Source organism: Hyperolius riggenbachi, unplaced genomic scaffold (assembly GCF_040937935.1).
Source record: "Hyperolius riggenbachi isolate aHypRig1 unplaced genomic scaffold, aHypRig1.pri scaffold_113, whole genome shotgun sequence".
Taxonomy (NCBI): Eukaryota; Metazoa; Chordata; class Amphibia; order Anura; family Hyperoliidae; genus Hyperolius; species Hyperolius riggenbachi.
This window is the reverse complement of record NW_027152339.1, coordinates 188,580-209,507: the sequence shown is the minus strand read 5'-3', so window position 1 is coordinate 209,507 and position 20,928 is coordinate 188,580. Positions and strand designations below refer to the sequence as shown.

Below are 20,928 nucleotides of genomic sequence, written 5' to 3'. Positions count from 1 at the left end.
CAGAGAAAATTAAGAGGAGGAAAACTTACAACTGCCCCCCTTAACCACTTCAGCCTACAGTGTTGTTCACCTTATGCATCCAAGCAACTTTCACCTCCCATTCATTTGCCAATAACTTTATCACTACTTATCACAATTGATTGATCTATATCTTGTTTTTTCCACCACAAATTAGGCTTTCTTTGGGTGGTACATTTTGCTAAGAATTTTTTTTTTCTAAATCAATTTTGACAGGACGATTAAGAAAGAAATGGAAAAAAAACATTATTTCTCAGTTTTTGGTCATTATAGTTTGAAATTAATACATGCTACCGTAATTAAAACTCATGTATTTTATTTGCCCATTTGTCCCGGTTATTACACCATTACAATGATGTCCTTATCACAATTTATGGCGCCAATATTTTATTTAGAAATAAAGGTGCGTTTTTTCAATTTGCGTCCATCACTATTTATAAGGTTATAATTTCAAAAATTTTAATTAAAAAATGTATTGGGGTAATTTTTGGTGTTGGAGGTAAACAGCTAATTTAAATGTAATATAATGTAATTATTTCATAAAAAATGTATGTGGGTGTAGTTTACTATTTGGCCAGAAGATGGCCACAGTCAAAGTCCTGGAATTGAACGATCTCGCTTCAAGGAACTAGAAAGAGGATGGGAAACTTTTTTTTTTCAGAAAGACCGCGGCCTCTGATAAGAGTAGTGTTGGGCAAACATCCAGATGTTCGGGTTCGCGAACGTTCGGCCGAACGGTGTCCCGATGTTCGGGTATGTTCATGCCGAATCCCGAACATAATGGAAGTCAATGGGGACCCGAACATTCCTGCTTTGCAAAGCCTCCTTACATGCAACATACACCAAATTTTCAGGGTATGTGGACAGGGGGGGGTGGGTATAAGAGGAAAACATTTTTTTTCAAAAGGACCTTATAGTTTTTGAGAAAATCAATTTTTAAGTTTCAAAGGAAAAAATGTCTTTTAAATGCGGAAAATGTCAGTTTTTTTGGCACAGGTAACAACAATCTTGTATTATTTTCAAAGCAAAGCAATACATTTTGTCGCCATGCAGTGATAAATATAATAGAAATGAGATATTCCGGAAAGTGGCAACGCTAACCCATCACAGATGTTCATGGACCTTGGTCGGGGAGTGTTGCGTAGTCGTTTCCAATCCACGATTGATTCATTTTAATTTGTGTCAGACGGTCTGCATTTGCTGTGGAGAGGCGGATACGCCGATCCGTAACGATGCCTCCGGCAGCACTGAAACAGCGTTCGAACATAACGCTGGCTGCAGGACAAGCCAGCACCTCTATTGCGTACATTGCCAGTTCATGCCAGGTGTGTAGCTTAGAGACCCAATAATTGAAGGGTGCAGATGGATTGTTCAACACAGCTACGCCATCTGACATGTAGTCCTTGACCATCTTCTGCAGGCGATCGGTGTTGGAGGTGGAACTGCGCGATTGCTGTTCTGTGGGCTGCTGCATGGGTGTCAGAAAATGTTGCCACTCCAAGGACACTGCCGATACCATTCCCTTGTGGGCACTACCTGCAGCTTGTGTTCTTTGTTCCCCTCCTCGTCCTGGATTTGTGGAAGTCAGTCTGTCGGCGTGGAACTGGCTAGAGGAGGAGGAGGAGGATGTCAATCTCCTCTCTAATGTCTCCACAAGGGCCTGCTGGTATTCTTCCATTTTGACCTGTCTGACGCTTTCTCCAATGAGTTTTGGAACATTGTCTTTGTACCGTGGATCCAGAAGGGTATAAACCAGTAATCCACGTCGTCCAGAATTCGAAGAACGCGCGGGTCGCATGAATTGCAGTGAATGCATGAATGCAGTCTAGCATGAATTGAGCCATGTCTGCCACAGTCCTAACAGAATCCTCATCATGTTCTTCTGAGCTTGATTGTTGTGATGCACCCTCATCATCATCACCAGCATCACGCCGTCGCCCACCTTCTTCCTCGTCTTCTTCTGCTGTCCATTCCCGCAGAATAGTGGAAGTTCAACGTGCACCGCTCTGTTCCTCGGCAGTGGGGGCATCCAAGTCCTGCTCCAACTCCAGCTGTTCCTCGTCCTCTTCTTCATCATAGCTGGGACCAGCGTTTCCTGAGGCAGATTGCCTGATGTTGGTATCATCATCACGCTGATTGTTGTCTTCTTGAGATTCCCCCACTTGCATCCTGACTGCGGCATCCTTGATCTGCAACATTGATTTCTTCAGTAAACACAGCAGTGGTATTGTAATGCAGACTGAAGAGTTGTCACCGCTCACAAGCAACGTGGATTGCTCAAAATTTTGGAGGACTTGGCAGAGGTCCAACATGGTGACCCAATCAGATCCACAGAAGCTTGGTAGCTGTCCGGATGCGCCTCGGTACTGCGCCGTCTTGTACTGGACCACTGCACTCTTCTGCTCGCAAAAGCGTGCTAGCATGTGCAGCGTCGAATTCCAGCGCGTGGGTACGTCACACACCAAGCTATGTTTCGGTAGATTGAACTGCTCCTGCATCTTGGTGAGCCCCTCCGAAGCAGTACTGGACTTTCGGAAATATTTGGCCACTCGTCGCACCTTCAGCAGAAGATCTGCCACGCCTGGGTATGTCCTCAGGAACCGCTGAACAACTAGGTTCATAACGTGTGCCAGGCAAGGGATGTGTCTCAGCTTAGCCAACTTTAAAGCGCAAATGAGATTGCTCCCATTGTCACACACAACCATGCCTGGTTTCAGGTCCAGCGGTGCCAGCCACAAATCGGTCTGTTCCTTGATTCCCTTCCAAATTTCTTCACCTGTGTGCTGCTTATCTCCAAGGCAGATCAGCTTCAGTAAGGCTTGCTGACGCATGGCAACAGCTGTGCTGCACTGCTTCCATGATCCTATTCCTGGGTTACCGATGCCGGATGAGGTACAGCTTTGAGAGGTGTTGGAGGAGAAGGAGTCAGAGTCGAGGTAGGTGCTGTTATCGACTCTGAGGGACGCCGGTCCAGCAGTTTGCGGCGTGGGCAACACCCACGCCGTAGCCGGTGAGGAGTCGCCGCTGCCAGGCTCCACAAGGTTCACCCAGTGTGCCGTAAGGGAGATGTATCAACCCTGGCCAAACGCACTCGTCCAGGTGTCAGTGGTGAGGTGAACCTTGCAGGCAACGGCATTTTTCAAGCTTCGGGTTATTTTGCTAACCACATGCTCATGTAACGCTGGCACTGCACACCGCGCAAAATAGTAGCGGCTGGGAACCACGTAACGTGGGATGGCCAGCGCCATCATTCACTTGAAGCTATTTGTCTCCACCACTCAATATGGCAGCATTTCGCAGGCCAGAAACTTGGCTATGCTGGCTGTTAGTGCCACGGCCCGGGGGTCATTTGCTGGCAATTTTCTCTTGCGCTCAAACATCTCCAGGACAGACAACTGAACCGTAGAATCGCACACTGAAGGGCAGTTGGTTGTTGTCGTCGTCGTTGAAGACTGGGAAACGTCAAGAGCACTGTTGCGGAAACTGACATCGTCGTCTACTACGGATGTTTGTGCACCGCGTAATGGCTGGGCTGCTGCTGAGGAGGGTCTGGTGACCACAACGGAGGCAGTGTTGCTGGGGGCTGGAAGCGAGCCGGTACCCTGGCCTTGCGCGTTTGACCACAGAGTGCTATGTTTGGCTAGCATGTGGCGGCGCATGCTGGTGGTGGAGAGGTTGTTGATATTTTTCACCCTGCTCAGTCGGGTCCTGCACACCTTGCAAATCACCATGGTAACATCCTCCCTGCAGTCTTCGAAGAAAGCCCAGACATTGGAGCTCCTGCTTTGCTGGCGAGTTTGGTTCGTGCCTCTTTTGCGTCTCACTTCTACGCTTGCTGTGTCCGAAATTCCCCGCCTACTTTGTGGCACACGGCGAACTCTTGCAGCAGTGGGTTCTTCAGCAGACTCATCTGTACTGCTATCCCGACGGCGAGGTTCTACTTGATAATCCGGGTCTGTGTCCACATTGTCCAAAACCTCCTCTTCCATCTCCTCATCTGTGACTGTGTCTGTGTGCAGTGGAGTTGAGCTCCCCAGAACACCCTCTGCGCACCTCACTCCCATGTCTTCAAGATGTTCTCGGTAGACCTCCTGCAATTCCAATTCCCTCGCACATTGCTCAGGGATTTGGGTGTCTTCGTCCTCGCCTTGCATTTCAGTGAGTGCTGCATTTTCCTCACACAATGGTTGTGAATCCGGGCACAACATTTCTGGCTGTTCCATTTAACTTTCACAGGTGGAAGTTTGTGGGGGTGGGAATAGCTCCTCCGAATAGCCCATTGTGTCCGGAAATAATTGTTCGGACTGGTTATTCGGCCATTGTGTGCATGGTGTAGCTGCTGGTTGTGTCACCTTTGTGCCCACTGGCTCCTTGTAACTGCCAGAGGACCTCGTGCATGACAAGGATGTGCTGGTACTGCTGCTGCTTAACCCGCTGCTGGACGCTTGAGAGGTCATCCAATTCATTATCCGGTCCAGCTCTTGTGGATTAGTGAGGGTTGTTTGTCTGGCACACATGGGTGGTATTGAGTGGGTTTTCTTAGGTGCTCCACTGCGGCCTCTACGTGAACCGTCAGGGGAAACACCTCTTCCCTTGCCCCTCCCTCTTTCACTGTATTTCTTCATTATGGTTGTACTGATCCCAGCAGTACACGCACGCTGACTGGCAGTACAGTGGCAATAGACAATGTTATATACTGGTGGCGGAAGTACTACTGATCCCAGCAGTACACGCTGACTGGCACTCTGGCAGTACAGTGGCAATAGACAATGTTATATACTGGTGGCGGAAGTACTACTGATCCCAGCAGTACACGCTGACTGGCACTCTGGCAGTACAGTGGCAATAGACAATGTTATATACTGGTGGCGGAAGTACTACTGATCCCAGCAGTACACGCTGACTGGCACTCTGGCAGTACAGTGGCAATAGACAATGTTATATACTGGTGGCGGAACTACTACTGATCCCAGCAGTACATGCTGACTGGCAGTACAGTGGCAATAGACAATGCTATATACTGGTGACGGAAGTACTACTGATCCCAGCAGTACACGCTGACTGGCAGTACAGTGGCAAGACAATGTTATATACTGGTGGCGGAAGTACTACTGATCCCAGCAGTACATGCTGACTGGCAGTACAGTGGCAATAGACAATGCTATATACTGGTGACGGAAGTACTACTGATCCCAGCAGTACACGCTGACTGGCAGTACAGTGGCAATAGACAATGCTATATACTGGTGGCAGAAGTACTACTGATCCCAGCAGTACACGCACGCTGGCTGGCACTGCAGTACAGTAGCAAATACACTATGACTATGAGGCTGGGGGGCCCTGACTAGCCTGGCTGGTGAGAGAGTCTAACCTGCCTGCCTACCCAAAGCTAAACCCAAACACAAGTGGCGGCGAAATGACACGGATCGGGTATTTATTTACCCGAACCACGTGACCCGCTCGGCCAATCGCAGCGCGAGCCGCGTGTTCGTGTCCGAACCACGTGACCCGCTCGGCCTATCACAACGCGAGCCGAATGTTCGGGGAACGTTCGGCCATGCGCTGTCAGGCCGAACACATGTTCGAACGCATGGCCGAACACATGGCCGAACACCATGAGGTGTCCGGCGAAGCCCGATCCGAACCCGAATAAGGGAAAATCCGGGCGAACCCGAACAGTGGCGAACACTGTTCGTCCCAACACTAGATAAGAGAACGTCGTTTTTTCTGCGGGGGACTTTGATCGATGAATGGGAACTATAGTCCTATTCATTGATCTGGAGGCTAATGGCAGGCAGCGCAGAAGCACAGTCTATCTGGACAGATATATCTGTCCAGATAGACTTAAGGGGTTAAATACTCTTTCTCATAATTGGATTCACCTGTGGTATGTAGGTCAGGGGTCACTGAGCTTACCAAGCCAATTTGAGTTCCAATAATTAGTTCTAAAGGTTTTGGAACCAATAAAATGACAACAGTACCCAAAATTATGCACCTGCCTAATTTTATTTAAACAATTATTGCACACTTTCTGTAAATCCAATTAACTTCATTTCACTTCTCAAATATCACTGTGTGTGTCTCCTATACAATATATTTAACTGACATTTTTTATCGTAAAAATCAACGGTTTACGCAGGAAAATCATGACGATTAACAAGGTTGCCCAAACTTTCGCATCCCATTGTAGTCTTGTTACTAACTGTCACTCACAGGGGCTCACAATCTAATTTCTACCATAGTCATATGTCCAACATGGTCTAGGACCAATTTTTAGGAGGAAGCCAAGGGGAATACCACCTATAGTGGTCAAGTGGTTAACAATGCCCGGTATGCAAGCCTCCCAAATAAAGACCTATACCGACTGCAATTAGTACATAATGTTGCTACCAGATTGCTAACAAACCAGCTTTGCCACTGTCACATTACATTGATTCTTCGCTCACTGCACTGGCTACCTGTAAAATGGACAATACCCTTCAAGATTGGACTGTTGACATTGAATCCCTGCACAAATTGGGCCCTGGGTACACGAAGGACTTGCTGAAACTGCACCACACCTCTCACAACCTCAGATCAGCAGGATCCACAAACGTGGTCACTCCCAGAATGCACCTCAAAATTTTCTGGAGCCAGAGCTTTCTGTCATACTGCCTCTACCATTTATAATTCCCTACCACACTTAGTAAAGACATCCTCATCCCTGGAGTTATTCAAATCCAGACTGAAAAAACACCTGTTTAGTCTGGCATTTGCGGGTTTGTAGAATTCTTACCCTGTTCCAAACTTTACCAATCATTCAATTACTGGTCTGAGCCTTGCTTAGGCACTTTGAGTCCAACAAGAGAAAAGCGCTTTGCAAACGTTATTTGTTGTTGTTGGCAGGGGTGCAGCTAAGGTTTTGGTGGCCCCAAGCAGTCCATAACTTCAGGCCCCCATCCATGAAAGAAGTGCCACGGGAAAAAAAATGGGTGTAACCAAAACATGATGTGGGTGGAGCCAAATACAGGCAGTTTCTAGACTAAATTGCACCCAGGGCGAGGGCGTAAAATGTGCACCCAACGTGGAGACAGGTATAGGTGCCTGCAGTAAAGGTAGCCAGCTATAGGTCCCTCCCAGTATAGGTAGCCCATATAGTTTATCCAGTATAGGTTAGATAGGTAGGTGCCCCCATATAGGTTAGATAGGTCGACACCCCGTATAGGTTAGATCGGTAGGTGCCTCCAATATAGGTAGCCAGTATATTTTCCCCAGTATAGGTTAGATAGGTAGGTGCCTCCAGTATAGGTTAGATGGGTAGGTGCCTCCTGTATAGGTTAGATGGGTAGGTGCCTACAGTATAGGTTAGATGGGTAGGTGCCTACAGTATAGGTTAGATGGGTAGGTGCCTACAGTATAGGTTAGATCGGTAGGTGCCTCCAATATAGGTAGCCAGTATACTTTCCCCAGTATAGGTTAGATAGGTAGGTGCCTCCAGTATAGGTTAGATAGGTAGGTGCCTCCAGTATAGGTTAGATAGGTAGGTGCCTCCAGTATAGGTTAGATAGGTAGTTGCCCCCCAGTATAGATTAGATAGGTAGGTTCCCCCAATATAGTTTAGCTAGTATAGTTGCCCCCCAGTATAGTTTAGATAGGTAGGTGCCCCAAGTATAGGTTAGATAGGTAGATGCCCGCAGTATAGGTTAAATAGGTAGGTGCACGCAGTATAGGGTAGATAGGTATGTACCCCTCCGTACAGGTTAGATAGGTGTAGGACCCCAGTATAGATTAGATGGGTAAATGGCCCCAGTATAGTTTCGATAGGTAGGTACCCTTCAGTATAGGTTAGATTGGCACATGCCCCCAGTATAGGTTAGATAGGTATATGCTCCCAGTATAGGTTAGATAGGTATATGCTCCCAGTATAGGTTAGATAGGTATATGCTCCCAGTATAGGTTAGATGGGTATATGCCCCCAGTATAGGTTAGATAGGTATATGCCCCCATTATAGCTTAGATAGGTATATGCTCCCAGTATAGGTTAGATAGGTATATGCCCCCAGTATAGGTTAGATAGGTATATGCCCCCAGTATAGGTTAGATAGGTATATGCCCCCAGTATAGGTTAGATATATGCCCCAGTATAGGTTAGATAGGTTTATGCCCCCAGTATAGGTTAGATAGGTATATGCCCCCAGTATAGGTTAGATAGGTATATGCCCCCAGTATAGGTTAGGTAGGTATATGCCCCCAGTATAGGTTAGATAGGTATATGCCCCCAGTATAGGTTAGATATATGCCCCAGTATAGGTTAGATAGGTTTATGCCCTCAGTATAGGTTAGATAGGTATATGCCCCCAGTATAGGTTAGATAGGTATATGCCCCCAGTATAGGTTAGATAGGTATATGCTCCCAGTATAGGTTAGATAGGTATATGCCCCCAGTATAGGTTAGATAGGTATATGCCCCCAGTATAGGTTAGATAGGTTTATGCCCCCCAGTATAGGTTAGATAGGTATATGCCCCCAGTATAGGTTAGATAGGTAGATGCCCCCAGTACAGGTTAGATAGGTTTATGCCCCCAGTATAGGTTAGATAGGTAGGTACTTCTCAGTATAGGTTAGATCAGCCTTTTTCAACCTTTCTACTCTGGAGGAACCCTGAAAATAACTTTTTGATCCCAAGGAACCCCTGCAAACAATTTTTTGATCTCGAGGAACCCCTGCATTTGTTTTGCAGGCGGCATGGACTTAAAAATCTGTGTGGCTGTTTATTTCACTACCCCGGGGCCACTCATTATACTGTCTCCTGACCCCCCAATTTAGTTCTTCTTGTTACAGTACCATCTATTATACTGTGCTCTATTATACTTCCCCCACGATGGGAAAAATGCCAAGGAACCCCTGCAGAGTACTCGAGGAACCCTGGGGTTCCAGGGAACCCTGGTTGAGAAAGCCTGGGTTAGATAGATATATGCCCCCAGTATAGGTTAGATAGGTATATGCCCCCAGTATAGGTTAGATTGGCATATTCCCCCAGTGCCTCCAGTATAGGCTAGATACGTATATGCCCCCAGTATAGGTTAGATAGGTATATGCCCCCAGCATAGGTTAGGCAGGTATATTCCCCTGTATAGGTTAGATGGGTAGATGCCCCCAGTATAGGTTAGATAGGTATGTGCCCCCAGTACAGGTTAGGTAGGTATATGCCCCCAGTATAGGTTAGATTGGTATATGCCCCCAGTGTAGGTTAGAAAGGTATATGCCCCCGGTATAGGTTAGATAGGTATATGCCCCCGGTATAGGTTAGATAGGTATATGCCCCTGTTTATAGGTTAGATTGGTATATGCCCCCGTTTATAGGTTAGATAGATATGTGCCCCCAGTAGAGGTTAGATAGGTATATGCCCCCAGTACAGGTTAGATAGGTATATGCCCCCAGTATAGGTTAGATAGGTAGATGCCCCCAGTATAGATTAGATAGGTATATGCCCCCAGTATAGGTTAGATAGGTAGATGCCCCCAGTACAGGTTAGATAGGTATATGCCCCCAGTATAGGTTAGATAGGTAGGTACCCCTCAGTATAGGTTAGATAGGTAGATGCCCCCAGTATAGGTTAGATAGGTATATGCCCCCAGTACAGCTGCTATCTTTAGCCTCTCCAGGCACTCATCGCGTCGGTCACATCATCACAGGGGGTGCTGTTACCATAGCGACAGATGCCGGGACAGGAAGTAGATAGAAGCTGCATGCAGGATCCAGGCAGGTAAGTGCAAACTTCTCTCTCCATGCTCCCCCCGATGCTGTGCCCACCCTCCTGCCACTCCGCCTGGTGCCCGCACGCTCGCCGCCAGCAGCAGAGCGAGGCCCCCCGCAGTGTGAGGCCCCAAGCAGGCGTGTGCTTCACCTGTATGCTGGCGGTGCCCCTGGTTGTTGATGGTGCTGATGAAGCAGTTATTATAGGCTGAGAGATAACAGCGGATTGGGCTTCAGCTGATTCATCTTCTGTGTGAAGAATGGGAAGAGAGAATTATTTCCTGATATCTTCTCTCCTCTCTGTGTGTTTCAGGGAAGCGTGCTGGAGGTGCTGTTGCTGCTAATATCTATGTTCCAGCTCCAAGTAAGTCACACTATAATATGTGCTTCTCCTCTGCAGGGTCATTACTACCTGTGTGTTGTATTACAATGTAACTCTGCCTTCTATGATACATTTGCTGTGATTCGGAGTTAAGACTCACTGCCAGATCCGCAGCACAGGTGGCTGTAGCGATGCATAATTTTCCCCGATGCGGCTGTGGTTCCATTCATTTATGATGAATTGCAGTGAATCGTAATGCATGGATAGAGACATCAGACAGCGCAGTTTATGCACTTCTGACGTCCCAGCAAATGGTGTAGTAGGTGTACCCTGCACTATACATACCAGTATAATAAAAAAAACAAATGCTTCCTTTATCACATCTTTCTTCCTTTCCCTGTCCTGCAATAATCCATCAAACACCAAATGAAATGCCACAGGAATCCATAAAATAGCAAATTACATACTGCAGGAGGTAAAAACCTCTGTAAATCCTCATGCAGTGTTTAAACACTACCTAAAAAATCAAATTGGGACTTACCTGGGACTTCCTCCAGCCCACCGTAGGCCACAAGGTCCCCCGGCATCCTCCTGGCTCCTCTCCCTGTCCCGGCTGGAAGCTCCGTTATCGGAAGACTTCGGCCTGAAGTAGTCAGGCCTGCTTCCCGCTTCCTCAATTTATGACATCACGCCGGCCGGCTACGCATCCCAATTTCATTTCTAGGTAGTGGTCATCATGGTTCCTTTAGGTAAGTTACCAAACTGTTATTGCATGTGTGAAAATCTTAGTTAATACTCAAAAAATATATTTTCTTTACCTCATGAGGTATATTATTATTTAGTACTGTACTGGGGCGTAGTTAGAAATGACTGTGCCCCATAGCAAAACATTTTTATGCCCCCTCCCCCCACGACCTTCCAACCCCACGGACCTCGGACCTCCCACCCAAACATTCCTCCAGGACCCTCCACCCCAACATTCCCACACCCCACTAAGTACAGTATAAGTAGCCAGGTCTATAGGCGTCCCCAGTTTAGGTAGTAGTCAGGGGCGTAACTAGAAATCACTGGGCCCCCTTGTGGCAACAGCAATTTAAACTAAATACTGTACAAACGTTTTAACTCATACATGAACATTATGGAAAATCCAAGTTGAAAATAAACTGTGAAGATAAACAATTTCATCCATCCTACTCCTGAAAAAATATATTCATTTTTTTTAGAACCTTTCAGTTTTATTTTCTGTTTTAAAAAGCTAAAAAAGTAGGTTTAATGCTATTGTCTCATATGATGAGGATTCAGCTTTTCCCATAATCTCGCAGTTAGCAATCATGTCAACAAGACAAGTTCACCAATCATGAGGCCCCTGTCAAGACAAATTCAGCAATCATGAGGCCCCCAACATGACAAATTCAGCAATCGTGAGGCCCCCAACAAGACAAATTCAGCAATCATGAGGCCCCCAACAAATCACGAGGCCCCCAACAAGACAAATTCAGCAATCATGAGGCCCCCAACAAGACAAATTCAGCAGTCATGAGGCACATAAATAGACAGCATTTCACATAAATAGGCAGAATGCCCCCTTAATATGGTAGACACCTCTCACCTGGCTTCTGAATCCTCCTGTACTGGCTGCTTTGCCTGGCAATACTGTTTTTGGCTGGATTGGGGATGAGGTGTGGGCTGAAAGGCCTGGCAGTGATGCTGTGGCCTGGCTGGCGGTGATGCTGTGGCCGGGTTGGCTGGTGGTGATGCTGTGGCCGGGTTGGCTGGTGGTGATGCTGTGGCCGGGTTGGCGGTGATGCTGTGGCTGGGTTGGGTGGCGGTGATGCTGTGGCCGGGCTGGCTGGTGGTGATGCTGAGCTGTGCTTGGCTAGTTAAAGTAAATGCTGGCCTGACTGGTGGTGATGCTGTGGCCTTTTTGACAGTGATTCTGGGCTGGATGGCTGATGGTGATGCTGGGCTGGCTGGCCTGGATAGTTTAGGTAGTGACAGGTGCCCCCTAGTTAAGGTAGCGCCAGGAGCCCCCCAGTTTAGGTAGTGACAGGAGCCCCCCAGTTTAGGTAGTGACAGGAGCCCCCCAGTTCAGGTAGTGACAGGAGCCCCCCAGTTCAGGTAGTGACAGGAGCCCCCCAGTTCAGGCAGTGACAGGAGCCCCCCAGTGTAAGTAGTGACAGGTGCCCCCCAGTTCAGGTAGTGACAGGGGCCCCCCAGTTCAGGTAGTGACAGGAGCCCCCAGTTTAGGTAGTGAGTGACAGGGACCCCCAGGTTAGGTAGTGAGTGACAGGGACCCCCAGGTTAGGTAGTGACAGGTGACCCCAGGTTAGGTAGTGAGTGGCAGGTGACCCCCAAGTTAGGTAGTGACAGGGACCCCCAGTTAGGAAGTGACAGGCAACCCCCAGTTAGGTAGTGACAGGCGACCCCAGGTTAGGTAGTGACAGGAGCCCCCCAGTTTAGCTAGTGAGTGACAGGGACCCCCAGGTTAGGTAGTGAGTGACAGGAACCCCCAGGTTAGGTAGTGAGTGACAGGGACCCCAGGTTAGGTAGTGAGTGACAGGGACCCCCAGTTAGGTACTGACAGGGACCCCCAGGTTAGGTAGTGAGTGACAGGGACCCCCAGTTAGGTAGTGACAGGAGCCCCCCAGGTTAGGTAGCGAGTGACAGGGACCCCCAGTTAGGTAGTGAGTGACAGGGACCCCCAGGTTAGGTAGTGAGTGACAGGGACCCCCAGGTTAGGTTGTGAGTAACAGGGACCCCCAGGTTAGGTTGTGAGTAACAGGGACCCCCTGTTAGGTAGTGAGTGACAGGCGCCCCCCAGGTTAGGTTGTGAGTGACAGGGACCCCCAGTTAGGTAGTGAGTGACTCCCAGGTTAGGTAGTGAGTGACAGGCGGCACCCCCAGGTTAGGTTAGGCCGCCCCTACCCCTCCCCCTGGGCCCGCTCAGGGCCGTTTTTAGGGTCTGGAGGGGTCACAGCATGAGGGGAGAGCTTGGTGGCATGTCAAGTGGGGAGGGGGGACAGTCCTCCCCCTCTCTCACCTCGGGCTCTCCCCTCTGCACTCTCCTCCAGCATTAAATAGTGCGTATGCAGGCAGCGGGCAGTGGCAGATACATACCTTCAGTGCACTCCACGGATGTTCCTCTCTCTAGCTTCTGACGCGACTTCCTGTATAAACAGGAAGTAGCGTCAGACACTAGAGGGAGAAACGTCCGCACTGGAGCGCACGGAAGGTATGTATCTGCCGCTGCCCCGCCGCCTGCATACGGACTATTTAATGCTGGAGGGGAGCGCAGAGGGGAGAGCCCGAGGTGAGGGAGGGGGGGACCGTCCCCCCTCCCCACCGACGTACCACCAAGCTCTCCCCTCATGCTGCGACCCATCCAGGTCCTAGCGGGGCATCCTGCTGCGGGCCCCCTGTGACGTAGGGCTCGCGCGGGCCCCATAGCAATGGCTATGGTTGCTATGGCGATTTCTACGCCCCTGGTACTGTATTTATATAGCCCCCAACATCTTCCTGAGCACTTTTACATAAACTTGGCCATTGAGTGACTGTAAGTTACATGGGAAAATATAAACTGCAGACATTCTTACTCTGTTAATGGCAGGGTTCTCATACTTACTGACTGGGATTAATGTTCAGAAAAGTAGGTGGAGCCTACAACAGCCAATCAAAATTCACCTATTGATTTCCAAGGGGAATATTAAAACTGCTGCCATTCTTACACTGTTAATGGCAGAGGCCTCAAACCTGCTACAGTCAGTCATTAAGTGACTGGGGTTCAAATTCACTAAAGGGGTGGAGCCACAACATCCAATCAGATTTCTTTGCTGGATAAAATGCTTCCACTCACAAACTTGGTCATTGAGTGACTGATAACACAAGTTCCCTAGTCTTGGGTGTGAGGTCCGTGGTCTCTGCACCCTGGAACTAGTCTGATGTATAACAGAATGATAACACAAGTTCCCTAGTCTTGGGTGTGAGGTCCGTGGTCTCTACACTCTGGAACTAGTCTGAAGTATAACAGAATGAATACACAAGTAATCTGGCTCAGTGTGAATTCCCAGGTCCTCCTGGTTCAAACACACTGTAGGATCTGACTAAGGTCTGAGTGCTTCCACGTAGTGATCGCAACGGCAGACAACTTGTGAGTGGCCAGCAGTAACAATAAATTCCCAAACTTCAGCGCTGCATAATCTCTTATGTTATGAATCCATCACCAACAACACCACTCACAGTGCAGGCTTACCAGCTTCCAATAAGACCCAAGTTATAAGGTCTGAGCGTATATTCTATATCCCCAACGACCATGAGCTTCCTCGTTTTCAAATTTCAAATATCATTCCTCAGATGGTGCTCCCAGCATATGAAGATATAATATAACAAACAAAATCTAAGTGCTCTCTGTTTTTAGTTTAAAAGCAAGCGCTTTGTTCATATAAAATATGACAGATACTCACATAAGGGCCCTTATTACAGGGACCCTCAGTAGAAACAGCGTATATAAAATGTCAGCAGAGTGCCACTCTCCCATCTGCCATCCGTTCCGCCCGACCTAGGTTTCGCTAATGCGTCCTCAGGGGCTTCTAAACGAAATGGCATACCGAGTGGCTGTTAAATAGTCGCTTGTTGCAGTCACGGACGCCGCCAGCGCGTCAAGCCATGGGTCCCGATCTGCGTGACGTCACTTCCGCTACGTCACATCCGGAATTCCGCCGAGTGGAACGCACGGAAGGTAATGTATAGTCCCGCTCACCTCTATCATCCACGATATGCTTGGAGCGCACGGAAGGTATGTATTAAAACGCCCTCCTCATCTGGAAACTAGTCACTTCAGAACCAGTTCCAGAAGGCTTATTAGACCGGGATGCACAGATGTTAAAGCGGCACCCTGCCGAAAACATTCTCAAACTAATAAAACAATAATAACATAATACAATAAAATTAAAATATTATGTTTTTATTGTTTTATTAGTTTGAGAATGTTTTCGGCAGGGTGCCGCTTTAACATCTGTGCATCCCGGTCTAATAAGCCTTCTGGAAGACGTATAACTATGTCAAGGAGGACAAAGTGGTTAAAGTGGATCTGAGATAAACTTTTACTCATTGCATAATTGTGTTCCTTTCATATAGTTTATAGGGCATTCCTCAAGCTAAATACTTTTGTTTTGTTTTGTTTTAATAATCTAATTCCCCAAAAACTAAACAAGCCTCGCCCACAGCTTTTCACAGTGCCTTGGCACTGTAGCAAGGGCTTATGGGAGCTCAGTCTGGGCAGGAGGAGGAGGAGGTAACTAACCATTGATTTCAGAGGCAGAGGGGAGGAGGGAGGAGGAGAGGGGACTGAATTTACACACAGGCAAGCTGATAGCATCTCCAGCCCTCAGCCTGTGACAATGTGACAAACAGAACATGGCTGCCCTCATTGTAGCACAGGAATAAATAATCATAAACTGTTCAAGCTGTTTGCAGATAGATATGCTGTGTAAACTAAATACATTTTACATAAGATATATAGACAAGTTACTTGTTATAGTTAGTTTTTCATCTCGGATCCGCTTTAAGCTGTCCCTGTATCTGTATCTAATTGTGGTTAAAGTATTAAAATGGGACAGTGATGAATAATGACTAATAGTTCTTGCACTATTTATCCCTACCCCCTTTTTAAGATATAGGCATGATAACCCCTGTATGTACACTACAAGCTGATAACCACCTTGCACTGATAGTAAACTAGCTGCATTGTGTGCCGGTCCCTGCTCAAATACCGGTAATGTGCTTTAACCACTTGAGGACCGCCTACAGCCGAGTGGGTCCTCTTGTGGCTGCTGGCCGGGGATCGCGCGCTGTTATGCGCGCGCATCCTCCGGCAATAGGCTCCGCCCACCCGCGTCGTCAACCAGCTGGCCAATCGGAAGCGCCGGCGGGTTGTTAACCCGATGATCGCCGCATAGGAAGCGTATAATACGCTTTGTAATGTATACAAAGCGTATTATACAGGCTGCCTCCTGCCCTGGTGGTCCCAGTGTCCGAGGGACCACCAGGGCAGGCTGCAGCCACCCTAGTCTGCACCAAACACACTGATCCTGCCCCCCCTTCCCTCTGATCACCCACAGCACCCCTCAGACCCCCCCCTGCCCACCCCTCAGACCCCTGTTCACACCCAATCACTCCCCTAATCACCCATCAATTACTCCCTGTCACTATCTGTCAACGCTATTTTTTTTCTTACTAGCTGATTGCCCGGCGTTGCCCGGGTATGTATTTGGCTGGTGTTGTTCTAACCCTAACACACAATTACATAATGACCAAGTTTGTGAGCTTTGCCTTCTTTGGCATCAATAATTTGCATTCAGATTAAAAAATCTGATTGGCTGTTTGTGGCTCCACACCCTTTTCTGAATTTTAACCCCAGTCACCCAATGACCAACTGTACCAGGTTTGAGGCCTGTGCCATTAACAGTGCAAGAATGGCAGCAATTAAATATTCCCCTTGAAAAGCAATAGATGAAGTTTGATTCCCTTTTGTAGGCTCCACCCACCTTTCTGAATATTAATCCCAGTGACCAACTGTGCAAAGTTTAAGAACCCCGCCATTAACAGTGTAAGAATGGCTGCAGTTTACATTTTCCCAGTGAAATTTGTATTTGTCTCCACTAACTGATGACCCTGCATTGCTCGTGTATATATTTGACTGGTGTTGGCTCCGCCCACTTTTTCTAACCCTAACGCACAAACACTCAATGACCAAATTTGTTAGCTTTGGAGTCCTTGGCATCAATAATTTGTATATTCCCATAGAAATTAAACAAATCAGATTGGCTATTTGTGACTCCGCCCCTCTCCAGCATTTGAACCCCAGTCACCCAATGACCAACTGTAGCAGGCTTGAGGCATCTGCTATTAACAGTGTAAAAATGGCAACAATTTAAATATTCCCCTTGAAAATCAACAGGTGAATTTTGATTGGCTATTATAAGCTCCATCCACTTCCCTGAATATTAATCTCAGTCACCCAGTGACCATCTAGGCAAAGGTTGGGAACCCTGCCATAAACAGTGTAAGAAGGGCTGCAGTTTACCTTTTCCCAGTGAAATTTGTTTTTAGCTCCGCCCACTTTTTGTAACCTTGACACTCAGTCACTCAATGACCAAGTTTGTGAGCTTTGGGGTCCTTAGTGTCAATAATTTGTATTTTTCCATGAAATGAAACAAATCTGATTGACTGTTTGTGGCTCCACCCCTTTTTCTGACTTTGAACCCCAGTGACCCAATGACCAACTGTACCAGGTTTGAGGCTTGTGCCAATTAACCGTGCAAGAATAGCAGCTATTTTAATATTCCCCTTGAAAATCAACATGTGAATTTTGATTGGCTTGTTTAGGCTCCACCTACTCTCCTGAATATTAATCCCAGTCACCCAGTAACCAGCTGTGCAAAGTTTGAGAACCCTGCCATTAACAGTGTAGAAGGGCTGCAGTTTACAATTTCCCAGAAAAATCTGTTTTTGACTCCACCCACTTTTTCTAACCTTGGCACACAGTCACTCAATGAGCAAAGAAATCTGGCTGTTTTTGGCTTCGCCCCTTTAGGGAATTTGAACCCCAGTCACTGATCGACTGACTGTAGCAGGTTTGAGGCCTCTGCCATTAACAGTGTAAGAATGGTAGCATTGTGAATATTCCCCTTGAAAATCAATAGGTACATTTTGATTGGCTCCACTTTTTCTAACCTTGACATACAGTCACTCAATTATCAAGTTTATCAGCTTTGGGGTCCTTGGTATCAATACTTTGTATATTCCCATTGAAAAATAAACAAATCTGGCTGTTTGAGGCTCCGCCCACTTTCTGAATTTGAACCCCAGTCACCCAGTGACCATTTGTATCAGGTTTGAGTTTCATTCAAATCGGTCAAGCCGTTTTCGAGTGATCGCGGCACATACACACACACATACATACATACAGGCATCCGATTTTATATATATAGATGCCCTAAACTGGCACCTGGGGACTCCTGATCACCCCCCCCCACCCCTCAGATTCTCCCCAGACCCCCCCCCCCCCTGTATACTGTATGCATCCATCCCCCTGTATTAACCCACTGAGACACCCATCAATCACCTCCTGTCACCACCTGTCACCTCCTAGCACACCTACCCATCAGATCAGGCCCTACCCATCAGATCAGGTCCAATGAGTACCTTTAGGATTTCACAGGTCATTTTGAGACATTTGGGTTCAAGAGTACTACTCATGGTTTAGGGCCCCTAAAATGCCAGGGCAGTATAGGAACCCCACAAGTGACCCCATTTTAGAAAGAAGACACCCCAAGGTATTCTGTTAGGTGTATGACGAGTTCATAGAAGATTTTATTTTTTGTCACAAGTTAGTGGAAATTGATTTGTATTGTTTTTTTTTTTTTTCACAAAGTGTCAATTTCCGCTAACTTGTGACAAAAAAAAAAATCTTCTATGAACTCACCAAATGTGCTTTAGCATATCTCAAGCGGCTCTGTTTGTGCTGTGGGTGGAGAAAAGGCTTCCTCTGCATCACTCTCGCATACAGCATCTCCTTGTGTAAAGTGCACCAAATGGTTGAATGATGCACAGTGACTCCATCTGCAGCAAGATGATGTTGTAGGTCTTTGGTGCTGGTCTGTGGGTTGACTGTTCTCACCATTTGTCACTTCTGTTTATCCGAGATTTTTCTTGGTCTGCCAGTTCAAGCCTTAACTTGAACTGAGCCTGTGGTCTTCCGTTTCCTCAATATGTTCCTAACTGTGGAAACAGACAGCTGAAATCTCTGAGACAGCTTTCTGTATCCTTCCCCTAAACCATGATGGTGAACAATCTTTGTCTTCAGGACATTTGAGAGTTGCTTTGAGACCCCCATGTTGCTACTCTTCAGAGAAAATTAAGAGGAGGAAAACTTACAACTGCCCCCCTTAACCACCTCAGCCTACAGTGTTGTTCACCTTATGCATCCAAGCAACTTTCACCTCCCATTCATTTGCCAATAACTTTATCACTACTTATCACAATTAATTGATCTATATCTTGTTTTTTCCACCACAAATTAGGCTTTCTTTGGGTGGTACATTTTGCTAAGAATTATTTTTTTCTAAATCAATTTTGACAGGACGATTAAGAAAGAAATGGAAAAAAAACATTATTTCTCAGTTTTTGGTCATTATAGTTTGAAATTAATACATGCTACCGTAATTAAAACTCATGTATTTTATTTGCCCATTTGTCCCGGTTATTACACCATTACAATGATGTCCTTATCACAATTTATGGCGCCAATATTTTATTTAGAAATAAAGGTGCGTTTTTTCAATTTGTGTCCATCACTATTTATAAGGTTATAATAAAGACCTATACCGACTGCAATTAGTACATAATGTTGCTACCAGATTGCTAACAAACCAGCTTTGCCACTGTCACATTACATTGATTCTTCGCTCACTGCACTGGCTACCTGTAAAATGGACAATACCCTTCGAGATTGGACTGTTGACATTGAATCCCTGCACAAATTGGGCCCTGGGTACACGAAGGACTTGCTGAAACTGCACCACACCTCTCACAACCTCAGATCAGCAGGATCCACAAACGTGGTCACTCCCAGAATGCACCTCAAAATTTTCTGGAGCCAGAGCTTTCTGTCATACTGCCTCTACCATTTATAATTCCCTACCACACTTAGTAAAGACATCCTCATCCCTGGAGTTATTCAAATCCAGACTGAAAAAACACCTGTTTAGTCTGGCATTTGCGGGTTTGTAGAATTCTTACCCTGTTCCAAACTTTACCAATCATTCAATTACTGGTCTGAGCCTTGCTTAGGCACTTTGAGTCCAACAAGAGAAAAGCGCTTTGCAAACGTTATTTGTTGTTGTTGGCAGGGGTGCAGCTAAGGTTTTGGTGGCCCCAAGCAGTCCATAACTTCAGGCCCCCATCCATGAAAGAAGTGCCACGGGAAAAAAAATGGGTGTAACCAAAACATGATGTGGGTGGAGCCAAATACAGGCAGTTTCTAGACTAAATTGCACCCAGGGCGAGGGCGTAAAATGTGCACCCAACGTGGAGACAGGTATAGGTGCCTGCAGTAAAGGTAGCCAGCTATAGGTCCCTCCCAGTATAGGTAGCCCATATAGTTTATCCAGTATAGGTTAGATAGGTAGGTGCCCCCATATAGGTTAGATAGGTCGACACCCCGTATAGGTTAGATCGGTAGGTGCCTCCAATATAGGTAGCCAGTATATTTTCCCCAGTATAGGTTAGATAGGTAGGTGCCTCCAGTATAGGTTAGATGGGTAGGTGCCTCCTGTATAGGTTAGATGGGTAGGTGCCTACAGTATAGGTTAGATGGGTAGGTGCCTACAGTATAGGTTAGATGGGTAGGTGCCTACAGTATAGGTTAGATCGGTAGGTGCCTCCAATATAGGTAGCCAGTATACTTTCCCCAGTATAGGTTAGATAGGTAGGTGCCTCCAGTATAGGTTAGATAGGTAGGTGCCTCCAGTATAGGTTAGATAGGTAGGTGCCTCCAGTATAGGTTAGATAGGTAGTTGCCCCCCAGTATAGATTAGATAGGTAGGTTCCCCCAATATAGTTTAGCTAGTATAGTTGCCCCCCAGTATAGTTTAGATAGGTAGGTGCCCCAAGTATAGGTTAGATAGGTAGATGCCCGCAGTATAGGTTAAATAGGTAGGTGCACGCAGTATAGGGTAGATAGGTATGTACCCCTCCGTACAGGTTAGATAGGTGTAGGACCCCAGTATAGATTAGATGGGTAAATGGCCCCAGTATAGTTTCGATAGGTAGGTACCCTTCAGTATAGGTTAGA

General features: G+C 46.9%; 1 protein-coding gene across 3 annotated transcripts in view; it reads left to right on the top strand.

Moving 5' to 3' along the window:
* LOC137543600 (class I histocompatibility antigen, F10 alpha chain-like) overlaps positions 1 to 20,928 on the top strand; it is a 281,306-nt gene that overhangs the window by 169,812 nt on the left and 90,566 nt on the right. For all 3 annotated transcript variants that reach the window (XR_011025548.1, XR_011025547.1, XM_068264701.1), the window contains one exon: positions 10,068 to 10,118. Coding sequence is in view for 1 of the 3 variants with exons in the window: in XM_068264701.1 (XP_068120802.1) it covers positions 10,068 to 10,118 (51 nt within the window). In the remaining 2 variants the exon portion in view is untranslated. The remainder of the gene's footprint in view (positions 1 to 10,067; positions 10,119 to 20,928) is intronic.